Genomic DNA, 26,275 nt, shown 5'->3' on the forward strand with positions numbered 1-26,275 from the left:
CCATAGTGTCATAACCCCAAAGACGCCGAGAAAGCAATCATGGAAAAATTAACCCTAAAAACGCCGAGATATCCAAAGAACCACTTGAAGCACTGTACATTTCACCCCATTTCGGGAAATAATAAATAAACTGGATTTTTTTGGGAATTAAACAATCACTAAATCATTATTTGGGCAGTTTTGCCCGTTTTATCCACACATAAAAAATCACCAAAATAATCAATAATTATTTATTATATACATTTTCTCTAAATATTATCAATTTAATATTTTTGACTGAGTGATAATAAAACGTTTTTCAAGACACACATTTTATAGAGTAGACGGAAGGTACAGATTATAAAGTGTACCTTTGAGGTTTTGTCTGAACTAGAGCTACAGTAAAAAAATACGAATTATAATCCACTTCGTCGCGGGGTTTTCTGACACGTCAGAGAGGCGCAGATCATGAAACACGCATTCGATTATTTCCCTCAATTATTGTCCCTTCTATTATTATTATAGCTGTCTTAAATTCAGGACAACCCCTTCCCCTCTCTTATAAATACATCGAATTCAAATATCAAAGTACACCAAATTTATATTTACATTATTCATTCTATAAATTTTTTCTATCAAATAGATTTTATTATAATTTTTAGAAGATAAAATTATTTTTTATTTTATTATATTTATTGCACATGTAATTTATTTGATCAAATTTTATTGTACTAATTATTTTTATTATTTTTTGTGGTTGTAAAATGGAAGGCAGGATCATATCTCGAGATATTTTGATGATACGATAATAATATTAAATTGGGTTATTTAAATTATTGTGAATATTTTTCAATTTTTAAATATTAATTTATATTTTAATTCGTATATTATTTATTTAATTAGTAGAATGATCGTTTATTAGAAATAATTTGTTTTTGCAGATATAAGACTTTCAATATTTCAAACTCTCAAAATGAGGGGTATTTTAATTATTATTTACTATGATGGAGAAATTCGAGAAGATGAAACTACGTTATTTTTACATTAAATTATTTTGTCATTTTATCCTTAAAGAGAAACACTACTCTTTGAGAAAATGATAACTAAAATTTCAAGGAAAAATTATGTTGGAAATACTAGAATACTGTCTGCCGACAACATGAAAATCTTTGAGGTGACACAACTACATACAATGAACTTAGTTATGAGATTTATTGGACATTAAGATCCCTCATATGAGTTGTAATATGCAAGCTTGAGAAAATATTTTATCATGTTCTTCGGAACATCACTTAAATGTTGAAAATTTGTAGTTAACCATGATAACAATATTTGACCACAGTTGAAATTAGGTTGGATAACTACCCTTGATAACGATATTTGATCACCGTTGAAATTAGATGGGATACCTTTAAGATACTCATCGCACAAAGAATACTAATATCATCTACCACACCATAAATAACATTCCCATCTATCGGAAGCCCCAAATGTATGGAAACATCCTCAAGCGTAATAGTACACTCCCCACACGAAAGATGAAATGTGTGTCTTTGGTCTCTACCTTTCATTCAGTGCAGAAATAAGGTTGGATTCAAGGTTACAATGCCCTTCATATTTTGCTATGTAAGTGAATACAACATCAACTAAATACGACCATACATGAATATGTATATCTAATTTAACGTTACAAATAAATAGATATAATATACGGTCATTTTTCTAATTAAATAAATAATATACAAATTAAAATATAAACTAATATTAAAAAATAAATAAAACATTCACAACAATTAAAATAACACAATTTAAAATTGTTATTGTATCATCAAAATGACTCAAGATATGATTCTCATTTAAAAACAACAACCCGCCTTTCATTTTATAACTGCAAAAAGAAATAAGAAAATTCGTAAATTAAATAATAATAAAATAATAAACTATTAATGATTATAATATAATAAAAAGATTATAGCTTCTAAAAATGATTGCAAAACTTACTTAAAGCTTGCTGCAAGAATTGACAAGAAAGAGAATAAATTCTTTTTAATGTGGTTTGAGTGTTGTAGGAGAAGGTATTTATAGGAGGGAGGGAGAGGGGGAGAGGAAGACGGGCAGTTAGGCGGTATTAAAGGGGTATGTGATAATTTAATGGAAGGGGATCCATCCCTTGCGTCACACGTCAAATTTTCAGCGAAGGAAATTGGCGTCAGCTCGGATAGAATCTCAGGAAGGTGTGTTTTATGATCTACATTTTTTGTCTCTGTCTGCCAGGTGTGTATCTTAAAACACGGTTTATTGTCATTCTATTAGAAAGAGTGTTAAATTGATAATATTTAAAGAAAAAATATATGACAGATGATTTTTAATTATTTGAGTGATTTTTGGATAAAAACGCTTAGGTGGAGTTTGGTTCGCATGAATCCCTTGGAATTAGAGGGAATTGGAATCCAATTCTACCACTTTCTCATGTTTAGTTCAAGTTTTCCAAGGGAATTGGAATCCTTCATGACTTCAACTTTCTATCAAATGAGGGAAAGTGAATTCCATCAATACTATGATGAAATTCAATTCCATGATGAAATTCAATTCCCTTATTGGAGGGAATTGAAATTTGATCATACTACCCTCATCAATCTTTCGGTTACTTATTCATATATTGAATAAAAATATTTTTTTATTATTTCGGGTCGGGTTTCTAATTCATATATTCGGGTCGGGTCGGTTTTTTTAAGTGTGATATTCAGATCGGGTAAAGTTCGGATTTAGGGTGAAAATACTCAACCCCAAAATATATATAATTTTACCTTATATATTTATGAATAATTACAATAATACCCCTCTATATATAATTTTTTCAATTAAGTCACTGTTTTTACTGAATAAAAATATTTTTTTATTATTTCGGGTCGGGTCGGGTCGGATTTCTAATTCATATATTCGGGTCGGGTCGGTTGAAACTTTATTTTGGTCGGGTTGGGTCGGTTTTTTTTAAGTGTGATATTCGGGTCGGGTTCAGGTTTAGGGTGAAAAATACCCGACCCAAAAAATATATAATTTTACCTTATATATTTAGGAATAATTACAATAATACCCCTCTCTATATACTTTTTTCAATTAAGTCAATGTTTTTATTGAATAAAAATATTTTTTTATTATTATTTCGGGTCGGGTTTCTAATTCATATATTCGGGTCGGGTAAAACTTTATTTTGGTCTGGTCGGGTCTCGAATGGAGGTTCCCTTATTATCGGGTTGGGTCACGTGGACCAAAAACCCGACCCAACCCGACCTATGGCCATCCCTAATTAGGATGATTTTAACTTATAATGTTTATTAGCATGATTTTTATAATTTATTGAAATGAATAATCAATCAATAAAATTAATTTTTTTTAAATTTTTTATAATATATTGCTACATGTAATTTATAAAACAAACTAAAATTAAGCAAAAAAAAATAAGAAGGGCAATATTGTCATTTTACATTACTGAAATCAAATTCATCTGACATGTTTGCGAACCAAACAAAATATGGAATTGGATTTCAATTCAATTCCTGCCAACCAAACAGAATATGAAATTGGATTCCAATTCCTCAATTCCTTCACAGATTCTAATTCCCTCATAAATATTTCAACGAACCAAATGCCACCTTAGAGAATTTTCAAACTTGAAAGCACTTTTTATCAGATATCCCTCATTAACGTGGTTGGTAGGGAAAGGAATAATCATTAAAACTTATAAAATTATCATTAAATTTTATTAAAATCATTATAAAATAATCATTAGTCTTATGAAACTGTTATAAAATGGTCCTCAAACTTAAAATTTTATCATTTATATATTCATAATGTGTAATGATTATTTTGTAATAATTTGTTTAATGATCATTTTATAACTTTCAAAATGTTAATGGTAAAAATGTCATTTTAATATAATTCAGTTACCATTTCTGTATTTCACCCTAATTTAAATTGCATGTAAAGATATCAAAAGGGGAATATCTACTTCATTAATGATATGTAATTTTTATGTATTACTAGTAAATTAGATAATAATTTAATTTATTAATGGTACATAAAATTATATATTATCATTATATCAAATTTTAATCACGGAGAATACATTTTTGAAACTAAAGTAGAGGGACTAAATTTTAAATGTCTGAAAAAGTATTGGGGACCGAGGCATAATTAGACCATATCGTTATCAACGCAATTGGATACGTTTGGCGGCGCACTGTTGTATTTGACAAAACTCGGTTTGAGTTGGCGTTTGATAACTTTCAGTTGGCACTCAAGTTTGATTTTTTTTTTCACTTTGTTTTTTTGTTTCTTCGCAGGGAAGTTAGGTTTGGTGATTAAGAGGTGATCAGTAGAGAGGAGCTGCATCTTATAATAGTTGCTAGTTTAGATGATGATTATTAATTTGTTGCTTATTGTACAATTATTAGTTCATATTATGATTATTAATCAACTTAGAGTCATTGCGGTTTTTTATACTCTTATAATAAATTGACTTGAATATAAAAAAAACCAAACTATAGCGTATTTCACGAATAGATGCTTAAATTATTTTTTTGAATGATTCTGGTCCTTAATATTACAAACATTGAAAAAAAAAACAAATAACTTTTCATTGGTTTGAATGATTTCATTAAGTGAGACATGTCACAATTTGATAATTTAAAAAAAAAAATTGAAAAGAATTAAAATTATATTTTTAAAAGAAAAACATAAATTTTAAAATAACCCCAAACATTTAAAAAAATATTCATTTTAACCCTTAAACTCGCATCGACTGTCATCCTTTACCGTCGACGAAGTTCAACTCGACCTCACCTCTCCCGACGATCAAAACCCCTATGAAATCGTCATCAATCGACGACGAATCAATAGTTTATATCTTACGAACCCTAAGATAAAAATCACGATCTCACGTAATTCTAATAATCAATTGACGACAACTATAACGTTATATGACTAGGAGAATAATAAGAACTACCTCGATAACGATGGCCATTGACTAAAAGTGAAGCGAGTACGGGTTAAGGTTAGGCCTTTTAGGATTTAAGAGATTTTTTTTATAACTTAAGAGAAATTAAAGTTTTTATAAATATAATAATATTTTTAATATTTTTAAAAAAATAAATTTCAAAACGACTAGATTATGACACGTATCCTTCAACGAAAAAATTTATCGCCGTTAATTGCCCGGATACCTAAAATATAACATTTGTAACATTGAACACTAAATCCACTAAGAAAATAATTCAAACACCTATCCGTGAAAAACGTTATAGCTTAAAACACTTATTTTATTTGAATAAGATTCTAGATAACTCTACGCTTTTCTTCTTTTATTTTACATGTCAAAGTTCCCAGACACCACTCATTGCAATATTGTAAAGGAAACAAAGGATCGAACAAAATGGGAAACTTTCAAGATTTACATGCATCGTTAAACAATAATAAATATCAAATGGCCTTCAATGATTAATAGCTTAATATTAGCAACCAAACTTGGTAGTACTCTGCCCAAAATTTCTTTCAGCGACTGATATAACTGATTGTAATATTCACACCTACCTTTAAATTCCGTCGCCGTGAGTTGGTCCCATGTGTTAGGTCACCGATGGCTGGCTCGGGTTTTGCTCAGATAACTAAAACCATCAGTTCATCGCGAAGTATGACGGTGGCTATTGCAGGTGAGGCCGACTGCCTAACCTCAAATGGAGGCAGATCGATAAGCACTAGTATTGAAGAATGCACTCGTCGAGTGCCTTAAGATACGGAATGACTGATGCATTTCCTGCCTCCACCTTGGATTCAGTTCTTACCCTCTTATAGAACAATAGATAAGCAGCTGATGTCTTGATGTCAGATTCATTGACGGCAGAAACATGACTATCATCGAAATGGTACCATCTATTCTCGTCGATCAACTGCGAAAGTGGAAGATAAAGCTTCAACTTAAAACACTAGATCATATGAAAGGCAATTCGAAATAACCATCAGCAATCCATGATAAAAAAATGTCATAAAAATTCGAATAAAACACTAATCAGCTAGATTATCACTTTACCTTCGCATAGGCAGTGTAGTGCCCACCCCCTAGACCACCATAATGGTTGCTGATGGCATATAGCTCGTATATATAAGCTTGCCCATCATTGCTCGTGACAAATTTGCTCAAATCAAGATTGTGAACTGGGAAATTCACAAATGTATCTATCTTGTTTTTAAGGTATCTGCCATAAGTGAAGCGTTTCAAGTGAAAAACAATAATCTCTGGTAGCATCCATAAGTCCAGCTTTTTTATAGCTTGCCTGTGTTCCTTGCAACTAGGACAATACCTGCATGAATAATTCAAGACATAACATTACAACATCAATATTGCTTACGATAAAGCGAGAATCTGCACCTTTCATCTGAAATGCATTTAAACATGTTTTAACCACTTACCACATGTCATCAGGACCTAGAGGTTCTTCGGTCAAGAAAGCATCTAAACTTGAAGCTAGAGAGATGGCTTCTTGCTGGGTCTTTTATGCTGCAAGTTTTGCTTTATGAACCTCTGGAATGTCCTTCAAGTAGCTGGCATCATACAACTCCTGTTCTTTGTCAGTCCAATCTAACACAACCCTTAAAATTTTCCCAGATTCAAAAAGGGTATTCTTCTTAAAAGCTTTGAAGGTCATAAATCTATCATCAATCAAATGGAGTAGAAGTGATAAGTCTGTGCTCGAAGTACCCTCAGGTTCTGCATTTTCAACCGACACAGCATCAGAATGGCTGCGTTGTTTGTCAGGACCGTCCGAGTGAAAGCCATTTTCCTTTCTAACATGAGCCTTAGCTGAAGAAATTTTTATGAAAGGTGACAGTACTCTAGAAGCAGTAGTTTCAATATCAGCTCCACTTGGTTGGTCTTCCGCCAAATAAGTAACCAGTGGAGTTCCATAAAGCTCTGTGACACGATAATCTGATTTGGATCTGGAAAGCCCAATATATTGTTTCAAAATCTTAACCAAAGAAAAGAGACACAAAAAAGGCGAAAAAGCCAACTTATTCAACATATTCATATATGACTTTATCCCTTACTCAAAATACTTGAGCCAGAACATGAGAAGAAATTTCCATCCACCGCCTGTGTGTGTGTGTCTATTAACAGATTGATATAAGACTATTTTCCCCATTCCTTCAAACCCTTATTCCAAAAATAAGAAGCCAAAGAACTCTGTTCTCAGTTCCTAGAGCACTGTAAAAGTCATGCACCCTTCCGCAGATATACTTGAGCAAATTCATTCCACATGGTGTGCACAATCAAAGGGATGAATTGCGTCGACAAAGATGATTTCTAATTAAGAAATAATAATAAAAGTAATAATAACAACAACAAGACAATTGCAATGATAGATGAAACTATGAACCCTTAATTGTCCAAAATATCTCCGATAGTAAATCAGATTAAAAGAAACAATTTGCTAGGGGAAAATCCCAATAACTAGAGAGACAAAAGAATAAACTTACTTTTCCTGCCATCGATGAAAAATTACTAGCTTAGTTTTCCCCATCGCTTTCTTTTGAAACCGGAATGCCACAATGTGTTCATCATCCTTTATCGAAGCCAATGGCTCCAAAGGCATCTCTAGGTATCGGTAAATCTTGTTTTCATATACCTGATATTGAAGATTTACTACTTCAGCCAATCAAGGTAATGTATCATTTAAACAACTATAAAAATTATGAACCAATCCAAGATATGTTTACGTCGGCAAGCATCAGGCTTTCATCATTCTTCAGACCACATGCAGCACCTAATGCCAAAAGAAGATCTTTACAGAAACCATTTTTCAGCACAGAGACTGTAAATGGCATTGGTAGATGACTTCCATCACCATAGAACACCGTCACTGTCATTTTCCTAGTGATAGTTGAAGGTAGTGGCAATGATAGATACATGAAGGGGTCAAAGGTGATAGAAATTTTGCGGCAAACTGGGCAAACCAGTGTAGACTTATATTGACCCTGAGAGGCAAGAGCATTATTAACAATATTCCATTTGTTAGTAAAAAGGGGAAAACCAGCCCAATTTCCATGCTCAGAAACTAAAAGTCATGATGCAAGATGAATGAAAACAATTACATAAGCAAGGGAAACATTAAGCATGGAACCACAAAAGCACTAGGCACCTAAAGTCTGACCTAATATTAATGAATGGAAAAAACTATATAATGAAAAATATAAAAAAGGCAATTCTAATTTTATCCAGAAAAAATGTAACTGGTCATAAAACTGCTTAAATTGCACTGACAACAAATCTTAAATAGTAATTATATTTCCCATGAAAAATCCAGATACGACTCTCCAACATAACTTTAAAGAAGACCTTTATATGCAACTCTAAATCAAAACATTTAGTCAAAATATTAAATATCTCACTTGGCAAACATCCACAATTACCGAGTCATTTCGGGCCTTGTGATTTTTCCAACACTCAGCAGCAACTTCCTCATCAGGACGACCATCTGAATCCTTCCTTTCAATGTAAGGTTTTTGTTTGACCCGATTTAAGTCTTCATGCAACCCATCCAGTAAGAAAGCCAGAAGTTCCTAAAGCAAAAATGTTCCACCATTATAGAAAGCATAAATATGATAAAACAGAATAGATGCAACCCTGAATCCATAGATACCACTCAAACAACATTGTAAGTTGTTTTTAGTATAATACAAAAGATCCATACTCCATACCAAAGCCTTGGAATGATTAGAAGTCAAAAACTAAGAGATAGGATCCTTCAAGCATTCATTACCGTAATCCTAAACCCTAATCTAATATGTGCTTAACTTCTCATTTTTCTTATTTTTTTCTTATTATGTACCATTCTTCTTCTTTTACCTCAAGGACAAAGAAGCCGAGTCACAATTCTCCAAGTCATGTCAGACAAGTATTTCACTCCCATATTGGTGTCTTGCCAATGTAATAAAGGTTGTTAACATCCTCGAATATCCAACTACTTTATACTACTAAATTCCTAGCAATGCAGGATAACATAATATTCATACACAAGAAATACTTACTTGAGAATCTTGCTGGTTGTAACCACTAAATTGGGGTGCAAACCGAGAAAGTTTTCCCTTGAATACATGTGGAGCTATAGCAGTTCGCCCTGAGGACCATAATTTTAGTAACAAGTCACCAAATGCAAGAGCAAGCTCTCCCTGCACAAGGAAACTTATTGTTAGAGATTTTGTGGAGTGGTCAACAAGAGGTATCAAAATTGTCCAACTGAATAACTTACACTAGCACGTTGGGTCTAAGGATGTAAGTAAAGATAACGTGCAGCTGCCAGTTGTGCCGTCCTCGACCATGCCTACTGATGGATTTAAGGTATTGGTGGTACATGAGGAAGTGCTTGCTGGTCAGGGGATGGGGCTATCGAAATCCGAGAAAGTGGATGGGTGTCAGAAACAAAGAGCTTTGGAGGAGAGAAATGCTATATTTAGTTCTCTCCAAAATTTTCAAGAAAAATTCTCGGCCCACCAAAGGAAGTCTCGTTAAAGTCAAAGCAAGAATTCTCAGAGGAAGGTGCATCGAGAGGAAGTTTTTTCTGATCTTGAAGGCTCTAAAGTTGGAGGTTCAGATGGTCTATGTCGACAAGTCGAGCTAGAAGAGGCAGTTAGGCGGAAGAAGATTCTTGTACTCTTCGTGTGGAAGTTCAGGGCTTTTTGTTTTTGATTTTGGATTTTATGGTTTGGTTCAGCTGTGATATTCGGCTTCTGCTTTAGTTGTTTTGTTTATGTGTTGGTTTTCGGGCTTAGTTCAGGTGTTAAGTCTGGTCAGTCATTTTTGTGACTGTTGTTATAGCTTAGATGGATTTCGCTGTTAATGTTGCTGTATAGGGTTTTTCCGGCTGTTTTGGGTTGTTTGTTTACGTTGGGGGAGGCGATTCTGGTTGTATCTTATGTTTCTTATGGTTAATGAAATCTTAAGGCACTCTTTTCCTCCTTCCGCTGATTAAGGAGCTTTTCTACAAGCTCCTTTAATCAAGAAGGAGGTTTTTAACGAGGCCTTATATTCCTAAAAAAAAAAGAGGGGGAGTTGCACTAAACATTGAAGAACACTATTCATAAAACAAGTATTTCCTAGGTTCTGCAATCCAGCCAACCCCCCTTCTCTCCTTTTCTAGCAGAGTTATACGCATCCAAACCATCATCCATATCTGTCAATCTAGAGCTTAAGGAACTTCCTGCATACAGATTTGTTGTGTAACCTGAAGAGCGCCCATTGGATAAGGTTGACCCACCAGCAATTGTCAAGGGTGATCTTGAAGGTTCCAAGGAAACCAAAGCTAGTTCATTTCCCGTAGAATCCATGCCAAATCTAGAAGAATGACGCCCATCAACTTGTTCCAGAAGAATCTGTGATGTTTCAGCAAACATACAGGTAAATGGAGACCAATTAGAAATGGGAACAAGGACAACAAAAGGGTCCTCACATCTTGATCCATCTGTAAGTTGGATTCTTCTAGACTTTTGGTTGAAACAGACAACTGTGAATACTTTCTCTTGTTGAAGTAATCCCAGAGGCGAGCCTAGCAATATAACCAAACATGTAATTCATGTTATCACGTAAACTTGAAGAAAAAAATATTATGTAGTGTTTATATTAAGAATACATGATTTGAAAAAAAAATGATATGCCCACCTTATCCTGCTCTATTCCTCTAAGTGCACAGACTTTCTGTAAAAGCTCAGTTACAGAAGCCTAACATAACATCCAACCAAAGGGGGTTAGAATCTGCAAGGTAAAACTAAAAGAAAACTGCATGATTTCAAGGGCACCAAAAATAAGACTTCAGAAATCAAAAGGCATTTCCAGATCACTTTAGCAATTGGCTTGAAATGGAACCATTTCCAGTTTCGACTTGGGTTTTAAAACTTACAATTAAAAGACATCAAAACTAAAACATGTTTAATAAAACTACTACATTCCATTTGGCTGCCCTGACCAAGATAACAAACGAAGGGACAAATCCTCAATTCATGCAAATAAAAGTTGTACCTTTCTGCTTATCCATATAGTTGACTGACTTTCATCCCTGGAATCTATCAACTTAAGACAAAGGGGGTAAACCTCCACATCGAATTTTCGATGAAGAACACCCTGCAAAATCATCTTTCTCGGCAATGCTGGCCCTCCCTGATACCTATCCATGAAAATCAAAAGCAAATTTTACAAGATATCTTCCCAAATAAGTACACCAAAGATAGGTACATTCAGGTGTATGACATGATCAAGTAAGTACATATTCTTTGCATGTGTATCCATTTCTATTAACATGAATAAGCATCAAAGTATTACAATTTAAAAGGACTTATAACTCTCTCAAAGTCTTTCAACTGTAGATCTTCAAGTTCATTGGTAACTTGAAAATTATGAGCAAAGCATGTATGTCTATATTCATGCTAGATATCAATGCAAAAAAGTTCTAAGTGAAGCATTACCATTCATGAAGCTTTTCCCAAACTCCTTGTGGTACCAAAACATAATCCTGCCCTTCCATTAACATTCTCCGAAGCTGAATCTCATTTTCCTTGCAATTGCTATCATTTCCATTCTCAACAATGTCAGAGTTGTCGATAGGACCAGGTCTTTCTGCCATGACAGAAGAAGATCCATTGATATGCCGATAATCAGAAGATCGGTTCCCAATCAAATTTTCATCAGGGTCTATTCCAACATACCTCTCCCACCTTCGAAACCAGCTGTCAAGGAAAAGAAAAAGTCTCGTTCATACAATTAACTAATATAAAATGCTAAGAATTAGGTAATTGAGTTAAATAAAAAAATCAAATGCATTTCTTCAAGATCCAGTCCAGAAAGAAACCAGGAAAAAAAAGAGAAGGTTGAAATTCGTTTAAAAACGGACCTGCTGGAAATAACGAAATACAAGTTGCCTGGTTTCAAATTACGTTCAGATTCGTTTTCTAAATCAGTAATGATCTTTTTCTCTTCTTCGGTCGTGCACGGCAGGCTACATGTCCCGTTCTCCATCATGAAACCCGAATCTGGAATCGTCATGAACGATGAATCGCCACCTAAACATCAGCCAAAACTCCAATTCTATTCAAAGAGGAAAAAAAATTAAGAAAATGAATACCGAGGAGAACCCTAAACAGATCGGGAGAGGGGGTTGGGGGAGGAAATGAAACGAAGTGGACAGACCCAACTTAAACTTACCGTCCTTTCAACGACCTAATCTTTTCCTGACTCACTTTTCTATAGGCTTCAAGCAACAATAAAACGGGAAATTACCCAAATATAATAGATTCAAACCCAATTTTTTTAAAGTTTTTTCACTATTCTGTGCATATTTTGACACTTCTCGAGTTCAATTATATTTTAACAAAATAAAGAAAACAGATTTCTTTGAAGTAATAATAATCCAGTTGCTAAATACAGAAAACGATATTTGTTTTCCTTTTCTCGTCATCTATAATTTCGATCAATAAAAACTACACTCACATCCTTTTCTCCATTTTACTTATCTACTCATAATTTATCTTTAAATAATCATCTACAAAAGAAAAAAATCATTGAGACTGTATTAAACCGTAAAACTTGTGGCAGCCACACGCTATACTACCAAAAACATCCGTCCATGTACAGTACTAGTACTAGCGTTACATTTCAATCATACAGACCAACAGACAGTTACAATTACAACCGGTAAGTCAGCCGGAAAAGCATCGGGCTGGCTAGCAAATATTGAAAGCCATAGTGAATCGTTGATCTGGCATGAACCCATTGCCACACAAAATGCGATCATTGCATGAAAATACAATGCAAGGAATCATCTAAAGGGATCGGCAGATGGGAGAAGAGAAACAGAAGAGCATTGTCGTAATGTTAAAACTCCAGGCCACTTCATCATCTCCGGAAATCAGCTGAAAATCATAACTCTATTTGGTTGAAGTTACATGGACCCTGTTTCATCCGAACTTGTCGTGGCCTCGCTTCCCACCGGGCAAGCTCCCCTTCCTTGGATATCATCCTCGCTAAACATGCTCTCCTCGCTTGAATTAGAGAAGGGACCATCATCATCATCACTGAAATCTACTTTCCTTCTCCTTTGGACATCTTTTATTCCTCTTCCTTGCAAAGCCAGCCGCCTGCGTTTCCTGGCTTTCCTTTTGCCCTTGGGAAAATCTTCTTTCTGAGACTCGAGGCATTTGCTTTCTAACTCTTTCGTACTTCTTCCTTTGCTGAATTCGTTATCGTCTGAATCTTCAGCATCAGCCTTGCGTTTTTTCTTACTTGAATTAGTCTGTTACACCATAACGTGATTTGGATCTTTAATTAAGAACCAACTATAAGAAAATTCTTTAAAGAACATTAGAGTTCAAATTGACAGTTCAAACTTTCCAAAAGGCTGGCATTGGCATATATTTTCTACCCTTTTTGTTCAGAACATTTCAGATTTTCATGGGCTAAACCAAAAGGAGAAAGCAAGGACAAGATTGCAAGAAATGGGGCAAACTATGATTATTAATCACAAAGGAAAAGTACACACCATACTGACTGAATGGTTTTGAGTCCTCAGGATCACACAGTGCACAAACAAAATAATAAAGGATGCTAAGCCGTAACTTATGTGCATACCTTAGGACCACGATCAACTAACTGAGCCCATTCTTGTCGATTTCTTAGGCAATCAAGGACGGCTTGAGAATGACTAGAATATGCATATCGTTCTCCATTATGCTTCCTCAAGTTAGGCCAGTGCTGGAGCAGTAGCAGAAAAGAAAGAATAAGAAACTATTATTCCCCCAAGAACTATCAGAAGTAAAAAAGAAAGAAGGCGCATGACAGACAGTAGGCAGTTCGCCTTACAGAAGCAACATACCGGCAGGACTGCATTACAAAGTTCTCCATATGTCATTCGCCTGCCCTTGCTCATAATGTCATTTATCAAGCCTGGAAATGCAAAGGAATATTATTGTAGATTCTTAAAAAGAGAGTGAGCAAATAAACATGAGATTGATCGCAATTCAGGAAAATTTTGGTAAATTATACTTGCTTGGAGAGAGAGTTACCAGGTAAAGTACGAGGTACAGAACCACGACCTGTGCCTGCATCATCATCAGAGAAATTTCTGGGTGAACTACGTACAAATGGCAAATTTTGTTCATTAGCTTCAGTTGAAGAAGAAGGACCACTGTTTGAGGTTGTGGCGGGTGTGGGATGTACATTCTTGTCATTCCTTTTAGCAGAAACATCCATGGAAGAACCAATATCTTGTCTCTGATCATGTGAAGATCGCACTTTATCAGTCCTTTTAGCATCATGATCGAGCTCACGAGATCCACGGAACCCATCTTTAGATGCATCCTTGTTTTTTCTTCTAGGGACCTAGAAGAACCATTCTTGTCAAAACCTCTTACCAATGCAACCATTACGTAAAAAGGAACTGTAAGTAGGCTAAAAAATATCAGATAAGGAAGTGCACTTATTACCAAACTGCAATCCTTTCCGCCTGAGCTAGATGCACGTTTCATTAGCATGCTTTTTGCAGTTGCAGATGCCAGCTGAGGAAAACTACCAGTCTGCCGCACACGTGGAACACGAGGGACTCTCGGAGAACTATTAAGTTCTTGATGCAAAAGCAAAGCAAGCTGAAATTGAAGAGGGAGAATTTTTTTGTCAAAGGAAGCTCCTAAAATTTCATTAAAAAATCTGAACGAGAAGGTATAATAAATTATATTATTAGAATATAACAATTGATCCCACACCTCTTCATCACTCAGAGTAGAGGAATTTGATGTTGCAAGAGGATGTACTGACGATGCATGAGTAACCTTAGATGCTATCTGGGTACTTGACTGGCTGGACTTTTCACCTTTCTGTGGTAAACCAGAAGCTGATGTCTTATTTTGTTGAATGTACGTGGCAGACTGACTTTGCAGTGAACCAATAGACTCACCAGTTGCTGAGGTAACTGAGGAATTCTGTACAAAAGATGCCTTTAAAGATGAGGAAGGCGCAGAATCTTTAGATTCAGATATGGTTCTTTTCAAAATGGAAGTATTTGAAATCCTGCTTTGGTGGTGTGAGACTTTCGAAGTAGAACCAGAAGAGGATTTTGTACGCTCTTTTGCTGCCTTATGTGATAACTCAAGTCTGTCTTCATTCCTAGGCACATCATTTGTACCATGATCTTTCTTACTGATGTTATTGTCAGTCATTACTAATTGCTTTGTATTATTCTGAGTATCTATAGGTTTAGTGTCATCGGGAATAGATGATATGGGGATTATGGCAGCAGATGAAGTGGAAGATGACTTTCCAACACATTCTACCATTTTACGCTGGTCAGACTTTTCTACAGAGGTTAGAACGTTTATACTTGCTTTAGGCTCTTCAGCAGATCTAGGACTATGGTTGGATTCTGATGAACTTTTCTTCACAGACTCAGAAACTTCAGAACCCTCCAAATCATGTTTTAGCAACGAACAATCGCCAGACAACTCATTTGCTTTATCAGAATGACAATCAGCAACAATTTCCGACTCATAGACCTTCGCCTTACTGTGAGACGAATGTGAATCGCCTCCAGCCCTGTCATTCATCTGGGGTGTTTCTGTTTCTGGTATCTGATGGAAAGATATCTTAGTATCTTTAGTATCATCAGGATTAGAACGCTTATCAATTAAGAAAACATTAGAATCACCATCGTTCATTTTTCTTTTCGCCTCAATCACAGGTTTATCAAAGCTGTGAGACATGCCTCTGTTAGAATCTTCAATAATATAATTACCCAGAACTCTCAGGGCAGTACTGGCCAAAACATCAACCTGATGTTCCTGAGGACTTCCATCTACTTTGTTAATTGCCATGCTATCACCCTGTTGCAAGACTACAAAAGGTTACATAAAATGCTAAGTCAAACCAAAAGCATACCTAAACAATTGTTAAATAGCCCTATACCATTTTACACAAAAGCATGTGGAGCATTTGCATGCAAACTACACAATGCTAGTTATGAAAACCCTGACAACATCATCACAGAGTTGCTTTTGATTTTACATAAACTGACAAAACAAGCACAGATTTGCTTCTAGAAAATAGAAGATGGAGAGGGTGGAGGCTGTGATAGCGCTGGTGACACCAACTAAAAGCACTACTTTCCTTCTCCCATATACATTTTTTAATAAAATAATATCCATCAGTTATTAAATTAGGCAAAAAAAAAAAGAAACAAAATTGTATTCACGATACCAATGAATGGAAGACATAACAAAGATACCTCTTCTTTAGCAGGAGTTATCCCAGTATATTTGTGCACTAATGGCAATTGAACAAGATCTTCTGTTTTTGCAGTGCCTGTCATAGCTGGGGGGAATTGATCATCAGCCTTCTCCTTACCGTTTTCTCTAATTGAATTGTGTCCAGACAAAACAGAAGATGAGACCTCTGAAGCATGCTCCCTTCCTGATGCGTTGTTCTTAGGCCTTTCAACCGCACGGTTTAGTGCAAGATTACCATCGGATTTTGGTTCTTGAAGCACACTGTCCTTAAAATTTTTGTTCTTTCCACTCTGAACATCAGTTGTGCAAGGCTTCAGAACTCTGTCTTCATAATATTCCAATTGTTTTGCATCACAGCTGGGTCTAAACACTATTAATAAGAACGCAAACAAAAAAAAAAGAACCTGGAGTCAACATGCATATGCCAACTCTGGTAAAGATGAGGTTCACTGATACCATTCCTTCCATGGTATGAAACAAGTATTATTGAAGAAATAACTAAATTTCTCATGATCAAAAAATAGAAACATTAATCTCTCGATATGCAAATATTATACAGCATTAAATTAATTGCAGAGCAAGCTAAATAACCTGTTGTATGGGGCTGTTCAGCTCTCTTCTTCTCGCACGCCTCTTTCTCAGCAGAACTTCTAACCTTCTTCGTTGTACTCCTATCTTTGGACAACCCATTCTCATCTTTCTGCTGCTCACCGGAGGCTACCATAACAGGCTGAAGAACACCCCTATCTGTCTTTACTCCATTCTGCCAACGTTTTCCATCAACGTCTTCATGCTCACTCTTCTTCCCTTCATTTAAAGCATCCTTCTTGGAATACATTGGAGCAGAAAAAACCCTCTCCTTGGACAACGAAAAAAGAACACCAGCACCATTATCAGCCAGATTCCCACTCTCAATCTCATTTAGCCTACCAGTTTTGTTATCTTCCTTTTTCTCATCCCAACATGGGAATTCCCTATACTGGAAATTAAACTTCTTAGGCACATACCCAGAGCACTTCCACAACTGCGGCGTAAAAACCCCAGACAGTCCTCTAAATAAACCAGGTTCCCCTCCCGGAACCCCTTGAACATGAACACGCTCTTCCATGGGGATATCAGTCCAAAGCCTAAAGGGCCGCCGTGTAGAACTACTCTCTATCCTAACTGTTTTCGTCGGCAGTTCAACCAACAACTGCGCCACCTCCGTCTCCTCACTGTAGTTACGGTTGCTTTTGTTCTTGCACTTATCACAGGCAAACAGCTCTTCCCCCTTGGTGTAACGCGAGCAGCGTGTGTGCACCCAAACGCCGCACTCATCGCACTTCACCATCTCTTCACCATCGTCAAAATTGACACCGCAGATGCAGTCCACGGTCCATGAACCGTCTCCCCAGTCGTCATGGGGTTCAGCCCGATGCGTCCGGCCTTTCATATTTGTTATCCTAAACCCTAATTAGAAAAAAAAGAATCAAAAAGTCCTAACCTAAAAGTTCCTAAATTCCTATCCCAACCACCCCAATTCACATTGAACGAAAACTGTTGGGCTAAATTAACATCATTTTCCTATCATTTTTTTTGTGCCTACAATTAAGTTAAAATTGAGGAACGAGTACCTGGAAACATTAAAACCCTTTGTTGATACGATGATTCGAGACTTTCTCGTCGTCCGCAGGGGGTTGACGAATATTGCTTCAGCCTTGTGCAGGGTCGGACCGGAACTAAAAGGGTATGAAATAAGAAAAAGGAAACTACAACTATGAGTTCTTTTGGCGTCCGCCTCTAACTTTCTCATCCTTTTCTCTTCGGCTTGGCTTCAAAATATCCAATTCCTTTCTCTATTAGTGGCCCGAGCCCATCCACCCACAACCCAGTAAATTATATGCCTCATTAGGACGTTTAAAAATATTTGATTTCTGATATTTAACTCATCCATCCGTAAAAAATAATTGAATATATTGGGAAAACAAATTTAATAATGTGAATGAAAAATAATCTATAATTATTTGTTTGAATAGGATGTCTGTTACAGTCATTATAGGAGACGCATGGACCACCATGCAACCTTCAAGCTTAAATAAGGGAGACGTCAAGATTGTAATACGTCTACCCTAACATTTAATCATATAAAACTTTGTCTATAAATTCATGGTAATTCAATCATTTATGTTTCAATTTCATAATTTTTAATGCGTCGACAAGTTTGGATCAATGCAAAACTTACATGAGTCGCAAGGAGTGCAATGCGACTCCCATGCATCGATAAGTTAATTTCTTTAGATTATGTTGTGTCAAATAAGGTGGTGACACGTGTCTACATCAGATTAAATATAAAATAAAATAATTAAAATTAATAAAATATCCTTTAAATTAGATGTGACACGTGTCGTCCCTTAATTGGAGATTAAATTTATTAAACTGAATTAAAATTATGACTAAATTGAAAGAATGTATAAATATTGAGGATCAAATGTGTAATTATACCAATTTTATTAACAGTTACGTCAACACTTCCGTTAAATGTTAACGGCAAGTGGTCTGATTGAATGGATTTAAATAGGTGGGTGACATGATTGACAAAAATTCAAAAATGATGATCAAAATAAAAAAGGAACTATGGTTAAGCGGCCACTGGCGTAGTTTACCCTAAATAATTATTTATAATATCCCATTTGACAAGGCGATGCAACACAATAACTCGAAATTGTTTGCAAATCTTGGTAACCAACTTCGTTCTATCAGTCTGTGTAACGTTTTGTACAAAATTATTACAAAAATTATTGTGAATAGCCTGAATCCTTTTCTTCCTTAATAGGTTTCTGATAACCAAACAAGTTTTGTGTCGGGTCATTGTATAATTGACAACAACATTATCACACAGGATGTGATCTATTATATGAGAAAGAAGACCGGTAAGCGAAGTTTGATGGCGATAAAAATTGGCCTCGAAAAAGCCTATAACAGATTAGAATGGGACTTAATTGAATATACTTTGAAGGATATAGGCATCCCATATAACCTCATCCACCTGATAATGCAATGCATTACAACGTCTCTACCCAGATTCTTTGGAATGATTTTATGATTGAAGTCTTTGCTCCTACCCAGGGCATTAGATAAGGTGATCCTCTGTCGTCGTATATTTTTGTTTTATGCATGGAAAGGTTAGCACAAGAGATTCAGATAGAGATCAATAATGGTTGATGGAAACTGTTTCACATGGTATGAATAGTCCAATTATTTCCCTAAATTGAAATGTTTTGGGGGCAAAATGCTCAAGTAAAAAGAACAATGGTCAAAGTGATTGTTCAATAAAACATTAGGTGTATAGAATGGTATGTTGATGGCTAAAATACTCTAAAAAAAATAATGAAGGCTGAAATAACAATTTTAATAAATGTTGGGGCTATTTCGGCATTATGCCTAAACAAAAATTCATCACTTTTCGATTTTGGGCATTTCTCATATTTTGGGGGTTTAGAGTGTTTGTTCAAAAATTTGAAATGTAAGAAACATTATTTCAAGAAGACAAAATACATAAATAAAAAATAACTTTATCAAATAGACATTGAAATAGACCAAAATATTAGCATCTCGAACCTTTAGATATATTTCTATCGATTTTGAGTGTGTTTCATATAAAACCAATCTAAAAATTAAATATGAACGGTTTAATATTAATCTTATTACGTATGACGAAGGTGATGGAACACTATTAACAACAAACAATGATAGAAAGGTTTAACGTCTAAAACTAAAGCATTTTTAAAATTTAATGAAAATATTGATATACAAATCATAGACTTTATATAGTCCTTAAAAGCAACATCATGTTTTTTTTGTACAAAAAATAAATTTAGGTCAAAGATAACTCTCCAGTCCAGGGTTAAGGCATACTTAAGGCTCAATTGGGATTTAAATAGAAATTTACAATTGGGATTTACATAGAAATTAACAGATTACCCTCCAAGAATGACGATGGTAAGATTCGAACTTGACCTTATAAGTTCAAATTCATAAATCCCAACCATTTGTGCCAACACTCGTTGGCTAAGCAACATCATGTTGAGCATCAATATGTCCATTATCATTTTACATCAACACGGAATTTACCGCTTAACGTCCACTGATATAATCGTATACAAAATTAAAATTCATATGTTACAATGATATCAATTTATGATCTAAAGATAAATTTAATTGGAAGTTAGTAATATATGATACAACTCATCTAATTTTGTAGGATGGAAATCCGTCAACAACGTCATTTAAACCATTACCTAGAATAGAATATAAATTTTGAAGGATTTAATGCATGTAAGTGAGTGCTGTTGCGTGCGATTACCGGAGATGGAGACGATTCAAAAAGCTAGTTGAGCAAACCATGTGACAATAATTCTGATTCAACTCAAGTACATTTAAAGGACATCACAGAGCAAAGATGTGGGGGACTTGAGAGTTTAGACTAGACCTCAAGACAAGAGCAGCAAACTGCAGCAACACCAGCCCCACCCTGCCTTCATGCACGGCCAGTGCTTGTAAAAAAATCCAATGGAAATTTTGTTGGTGATAGTGTTGGATTTTTTTCATTTGTCCTTTACACTTGTATTTTGCAGACAAGAAACAATTTGGGAAACTATATAGAATGCAGTAGAATCAAAGTTTGACCAGTCCGCCATGGAAATGGAGCCAAGTAGCCAACTCATCCAAGGGGGATTCCCTTTGGCCTTTGTTCAAGTTGGTGGTACGTTTGGTGGTCTTCTAGGAATCGTCAATGCCGATTATGCAGCAACAACAACAAAAGAAGAAGAAGAAGAAAAAATAATTTCTCTAGTGAACCAGTGCTCCTCCTGCTGCTGCCGATAAACCACGTGAAGCCAATGGGGTTTGTTCAGTTGTTTTAAAAGACTCGTCAATCGAAAAGGCCTAGCAATTTTCAAAGGACTTTGGATTCTTATGCAGAAAAACTATTAACATTAAACACTCTAGTCTCTTCTTTCTCATGTTATCTTCTATCATATAATATGGTAGTGTTTTTACTGGTTTTTCGTGACAAAGTATCTGACACTCTCCTCATTTGTTTTTGTTCCCCGTGCCACTAGAAAACACCTACCGCTTAGCAGATATGTTGGAGCTCCTACCTCCTGTTAGATTCTGCAACAAATGAACATAATCTTCCCTTCTCTCTCTCTTTCCCTCCTTTACAAATATATTCATGGTTTGTGAAGGAATTAATCATCTACCTGACCATGGGAAAGAACGCAGCTGCCTCGTGGTTGTCGATGGTGAAAAAGGCTTTCAGGTTTCCGGGTAAAGATAATGAGAAAAGGAGTAGCAGAAGACGTGAAGAATGTGGGCAGGAAGAAGAAGAAAAGGTAGTAGTTTGTTGTTTAACTGCATTTGTATATGCTTGTTTTTGTGTAATTTGATCAATTTTTGGTGGTGCAGAAGAGGGAGAAAAGGAGATGGCTGTTTAGATGGCCTAGTAATATCAATCATCATGTTCAACAATGTGGAGCAAAGGAACCGACGGAGGCTGCTGTAGAGACCACAGTACCCGTGAATGCATCAATGGACTTTGCAGAGACACGTCACGTGATTGCCGTTGCAACAGCCACCGCGGCAGCAGCTGAAGTTGCAGTGGCGACAGCTCAAGCGGCGGTTGAGATCGTTAGGCTTAGTTCTATACCTTCAAATTATGCCAACGTTAGAGAACACTATGCTGCTGTTGTCATTCAAACAGCTTTCAGAGGTTACCTAGTAAGTGAAGTTACACCATTAAAAGATTCTCCTGCATGCCTGCAACTGTCTAGTCTGTATCTTAGTAATCTATGTTTTTTTCATGGTTTTTGTGAAGGCAAGGAGAGCATTGCGTGCACTGAAGGGGCTAGTGAAGCTTCAAGCTTTAGTGAGGGGACACAACGTCAGACGGCAAACAAAGTTGGCACTGAAATGCATGCAATCTTTGGTTAGAGTACAAGACAGAGTGCTGGATCAACAACGTGCAAGGCTTTCACATGAAGGGTACAGAAAGTCTATGTTTGATGAAATCAATTCGTTGTGGGAGTCTAGATATCTTCAAGATATTCGTAGGCGTAAGTCCATAGTAAGTATAAGCCATAATCAACTTTATTTCTTTTAAAAACTTCATTTATCTTTTTCATTTCGAGTACGTGGTTGGTTTTACGCCACAGTCCCGAGACATTAGCTGTACAACAGATGAATGGGACGACATGCCACAGACAAGTGAAGAGATCGAAGCATTGTTGCAGAACAGAAGGGAAGCTGCATTTAAACGTGAGAAGGCCCTTGCTTATGCTTTATCAAACCAGGTAACCAGTGCATGAGTGTTGTTGTATTGGAACCAGTGCATGGTTTTAACTGATAATAATCTTAAAACATATAAGATATGGAGATCGAGAAGGAACCCATCCGGCGAAGACGAAAAGGAGGTTGAAGAAAGAACTAAATGGCTTGACCGGTGGATGGCTACAAAGCAATGGGAGAGCAACAACAGGACATCAACCGATAAAAGAGACTCCATAAAGACTGTAGAAATAGATAGTTCTAAGCTCCGATCCTACTCTTCTCCAACAATCAGAAGACCCCAATATCAACATCACAGACAATTCTCCACTTCACACTCTGTCGTTCCCCATATGGAAAGAGAACCCCACGGTTTCTGTCTCTATCAATTTCCACCCACACCTTCACCTTGCAAGACAAAGCCTTTGCAAGTACGTTCAGCCAGCCCTCGGTATGTAAACGCAGTGCCGAATTATATGGTTGCCACAGAGTCTGCAAAGGCTAAGGTGCGATCCCAGAGTACACCAAGGCAAAGGCCATCGACACCGGAGAGGGAACGAGGTGGGTCTTTAGCTAAGAAGACTCTCATATCCAGCTCCTGAAAACCATGTTGGCAGTAGCTTTAGCCAGAACTTGAGAAGCCCTAGCTTCAAGAGTGCAATTGAGGGTCACTATGGGATGGAGAAAGAATCACTCTACTCTTCCTACACAGAAAGTTTTGGGGGTGAAATTTCTCCATGTTCAACTACTGATCTAAGGTGGTTGAAATGAGGCATGATTATCGATGTACATCTTCATTCTTGGTACATTATCTGTTTTGAAGTTAAAATGCATCATATGGGCTTAGGAAAAGTGGTTTATTCTTATGGAATTTCAAAGATTTTGTTGTCTCAGATGCCATTGGGCCCAATAGTTCTATGCCCTTTTCTTTTCTATTCCCAGCACCTAATCATAATATAGCATGTGAGTAAATTAAACAGGTCTACAGTCAAAATATCAGAAGGAAACTTACATCAATAACACTATTAAAAACTAACAAGTAAATAAAAGTTTCTCCATTCATTTGTGGCTTGATTAATGGAAATTTCATCTTTTTCTTATTTCTGAGAAAGAGGTTAAATGAAGAAAAGTTTCATTCTGACACCCATTACCTAAGAAAACGTTTATGGATGCTAATTAATAGACTCTTGGCCCATAAAGACTACTGCACTTACTAAATGTGATAAAAACGACAAGTGATAGATTGCTAACATATTCCTTCTGCAAGCTTCTGATGATGATAAATGATAGCATCATTGACTTTAATGGAAACTAAACATATCTATTCATATTTCTACACTACAAATTCATAATCACTGATATTAATGAGCTATATGGGATGTAAAAGCATGGATGGAGACCAAAGCAAAGCATGCCCCGCCCCCTTTTTTTTCCAAAACGAAAAAGAAACAAAGATTATTCAGCCATTCACCAATCATCGCTTTTGGGCTTAAAAGTGACATTGATTTTTCCATTTAAGAAAACCCTTTGTCCAATATTAGCAAAGTTCTTACATTAACAAAGTTAATAAAGTTTTTATCCATTAGTTAAAAACCAGAGTTAGCTAGCTAGCTGCTACTTAGCCGTGGTGGACGTCTCATGTGCTCTTGCTGCAGCTACTTGTACTTGTGGTCTGACTAGTTGCAATGCCAAGACACAGTGCTTCAGCCAGTGGTCCACCAGGCGACGACCCCATCCACGAAATGGTATCCGCCATTTGGGGTGATGGTCTCAAAGCCCTCACATTATCCGTTGCTAAGCCCATGAAACCGAAACCGCCCATCTCATGACTGTTCTCATCGTCTTCCTCTTGAATGTTTTCAATATTCCCAGCTGACATTGACAGTGTGAGAGATGAGAGTGGTAGCTTTTTGCTCCCTATTCCATCCATTTCAACAACCTCTCTGTCAGCTGTTGACCATGCATCGATGAAGGCCCTGGTTTCTTGTGAATGTGCTTGGTTTAGATTCAAGGCTCCTCCCAAAGAGGTCAAACCGAGGCTAAACTGCTCGTTTAGATGTTGAGCTTGCAAATTTAGCTGACGATGTTCAGCTGCATTTCCCCCATAATTTGTCCCTTGTGCTTTAAACTGCTGCCACTCGGTGTTGGAATTGCTGGCAAAAGGTACGGTGGTCTCCCCTTTCACGAACCATTCCAAGCACCTTCACGGGACAGCCATGAACAGTAACTAGTGTAAGACAACAAATCCACATCATGCATTTATAACATTGAGAAAATCATACTAACCTGGATTGATCAAATGAAGATGTAAACAAATGAGCATCGTTGTGGCTTGTAAAATATGGGGTTTGATGAACCTGCTTGGTGCCATCAGATGCCATGTTGTTAAGTGTATGTGATTTGTGATCATTATTGGACGAGTGGTTTGGCAATTCCACAGGCTTTCTTGAACGGGGACGGCTCTTATGAGAGTGACGCTCGCAGTATTTTTGGTCAGGCGCCACGTCTCTCGAGCACCTCCATTTCTTCCCATCTGTTCTCCTGCACCTCCATGGCTCCGGGTCGGAGCTATTACTCGAAAACCCCAATTCCAAAGACCCCTTCATCGCTACTAACAAAAACAAAAATTGCATGCCGACGACCCCTTATAATTAATTCAAGAAAAAAGCTAACGAAATAAGAAGAAAAAGATTACCATTTGAAGAGTTTCTGGTGACGGGTAAGAGTAGTTCAGCAGGGACAGGGACAGATGCCATCATGTACTTGAATATCATGGTCTGCCTTTCCAGTTCTTGCCACTGAGCTGCTGTGAAAGGAACTCTAGCATTCACAGGTGCTGCCATTTCTCCTACTTTCATTAAATTTCGAGAACCATGCATTAATCTATAACACTCTTTTAATCACTTCATAAAACAAAATTAGAACAAAAATGGATGAAGGAAAAAAGAAGAAGAGCCTTTTCTTTTCTTTTTACCGGAAAATTTATGGACGAAAGAAGGGTCAGCGGAAAAGGAGTGATGGTGCAGAGACTTTAACACAAATGCAGCAGAAGAAACAGAAGCAGCACCGACAACATCGTATATGTCGCCCCTGCATGGTTCCTGATTGCTTGTGTTGCAAACAACGGGCCCACCACCACCACCACTAGCTCCTCCATCAAATCTATCAACATAACAAGATGATGATGGTGATGATGAATGAGGGTCATGATTATGAACAGCCATTGGCATTTTCATCACCATGAAGCTCTGATCTGATCTACCCGAACCCTCATCTTTACCCACAAAAGCATTGTTCGTTGTTGTATCCATGTCTTCAAAATGCCAACTTTCCCATTAAAAAGGAAACAGAGCAAAGACAAGACAACCTTAAACCCAAACTACTTTCACTCTTTCTCGCAAAATAAGAGAGAGAGAGAAGAACTCTTACCCGACACTGTAAATCAATCCCACTTTGTTTCTCTCCACACATCTCAAGCCAAACCAGTGGCGTTTGTTAGTAATATATAAAAGAGAAGTTGGCAGATATTATAGTGGAGCGGTGCCGCTATTTTCAGCCATGCGTTTCGCTTTGCTTCCTTTGCTTCCAACATTCGAACCCCTTATGGAATACAGACAAAACACAGTCACATCCCCCCTGAAACGTTAGCCATTGTTTAACACCGTATTAAAATCCTTTAAAA

At 36.5% G+C, this 26,275-nt stretch overlaps 2 protein-coding genes and 2 pseudogenes across 3 annotated transcripts; 1 reads left to right on the plus strand and 3 right to left on the minus strand.

Annotated features, from left to right (window-relative positions):
• Positions 1 to 5,403: 5,403 nt before the first annotated feature.
• On the minus strand, positions 5,404 to 12,196 carry LOC120186864 (annotated as a pseudogene).
• A 397-nt stretch (positions 12,197 to 12,593) lies between these two features.
• On the minus strand, positions 12,594 to 18,040 carry LOC120186894. Its single transcript, XM_039190726.1, has 9 exons — positions 16,882 to 18,040; positions 16,290 to 16,660; positions 15,378 to 15,888; positions 14,776 to 15,299; positions 14,500 to 14,658; positions 14,080 to 14,395; positions 13,890 to 13,960; positions 13,646 to 13,768; positions 12,594 to 13,310 (listed from the first exon to the last, which is right to left on the minus strand). Exons 1-9 carry the CDS (start codon positions 17,720 to 17,722, stop codon positions 12,960 to 12,962), a joined length of 3,267 nt encoding a protein of 1,088 aa, XP_039046657.1. The 5' UTR covers positions 17,723 to 18,040; the 3' UTR covers positions 12,594 to 12,959.
• A 3,496-nt stretch (positions 18,041 to 21,536) lies between these two features.
• LOC120186880 lies at positions 21,537 to 23,452 on the plus strand (annotated as a pseudogene).
• A 721-nt stretch (positions 23,453 to 24,173) lies between these two features.
• On the minus strand, positions 24,174 to 25,919 carry LOC120186833 (growth-regulating factor 8-like). 2 transcript variants are annotated; one of them, XM_039190669.1, is made up of 5 exons: positions 25,568 to 25,919; positions 25,289 to 25,441; positions 24,880 to 25,204; positions 24,722 to 24,794; positions 24,174 to 24,637 (listed from the first exon to the last, which is right to left on the minus strand). In XM_039190669.1, the coding sequence occupies exons 1-5, from the start codon at positions 25,902 to 25,904 to the stop codon at positions 24,230 to 24,232; spliced, it is 1,296 nt and encodes a 431-aa protein (XP_039046600.1). In that variant the 5' UTR covers positions 25,905 to 25,919; the 3' UTR covers positions 24,174 to 24,229. The 2 variants fall into 2 exon arrangements, with proteins under 2 accessions (XP_039046600.1, XP_039046599.1); XM_039190668.1 differs by having other exon boundaries at positions 24,174 to 24,794; positions 24,880 to 25,201.
• Positions 25,920 to 26,275: the final 356 nt, after the last annotated feature.

The sequence above is a fragment of the Hibiscus syriacus genome, unplaced genomic scaffold (assembly GCF_006381635.1).
Source record: "Hibiscus syriacus cultivar Baekdansim isolate YM2019G1 unplaced genomic scaffold, ASM638163v2 tig00113721_pilon, whole genome shotgun sequence".
NCBI lineage: Eukaryota > Viridiplantae > Streptophyta > Magnoliopsida > Malvales > Malvaceae > Hibiscus > Hibiscus syriacus.

What these genes read in the sequence shown, in the direction of transcription:
- LOC120186894 (XM_039190726.1), bottom strand. Translation starts at nt 17,722, where the DNA reads ATGAAAGGCCGGACGCATCGGGCTGAACCCCATGACGACTGGGGAGAC. An exon ending in TAACTCCTGCTAAAGAAGAG is followed by an intron (nt 15,889 to 16,289) that starts GTATCTTTGTTA and finishes GTCTTGCAACAG; the next exon opens with GGTGATAGCATGGCAATTAA. An exon ending in GCGGAAAGGATTGCAGTTTG is followed by an intron (nt 14,396 to 14,499) that starts GTAATAAGTGCA and finishes TGGTTCTTCTAG; the next exon opens with GTCCCTAGAAGAAAAAACAA.
- LOC120186833 (XM_039190668.1), bottom strand. Translation starts at nt 25,904, where the DNA reads ATGGATACAACAACGAACAATGCTTTTGTGGGTAAAGATGAGGGTTCG. An exon ending in TTTCGTCCATAAATTTTCCG is followed by an intron (nt 25,442 to 25,567) that starts GTAAAAAGAAAA and finishes TAATGAAAGTAG; the next exon opens with GAGAAATGGCAGCACCTGTG. An exon ending in CACCAGAAACTCTTCAAATG is followed by an intron (nt 25,202 to 25,288) that starts GTAATCTTTTTC and finishes TTTTGTTAGTAG; the next exon opens with CGATGAAGGGGTCTTTGGAA.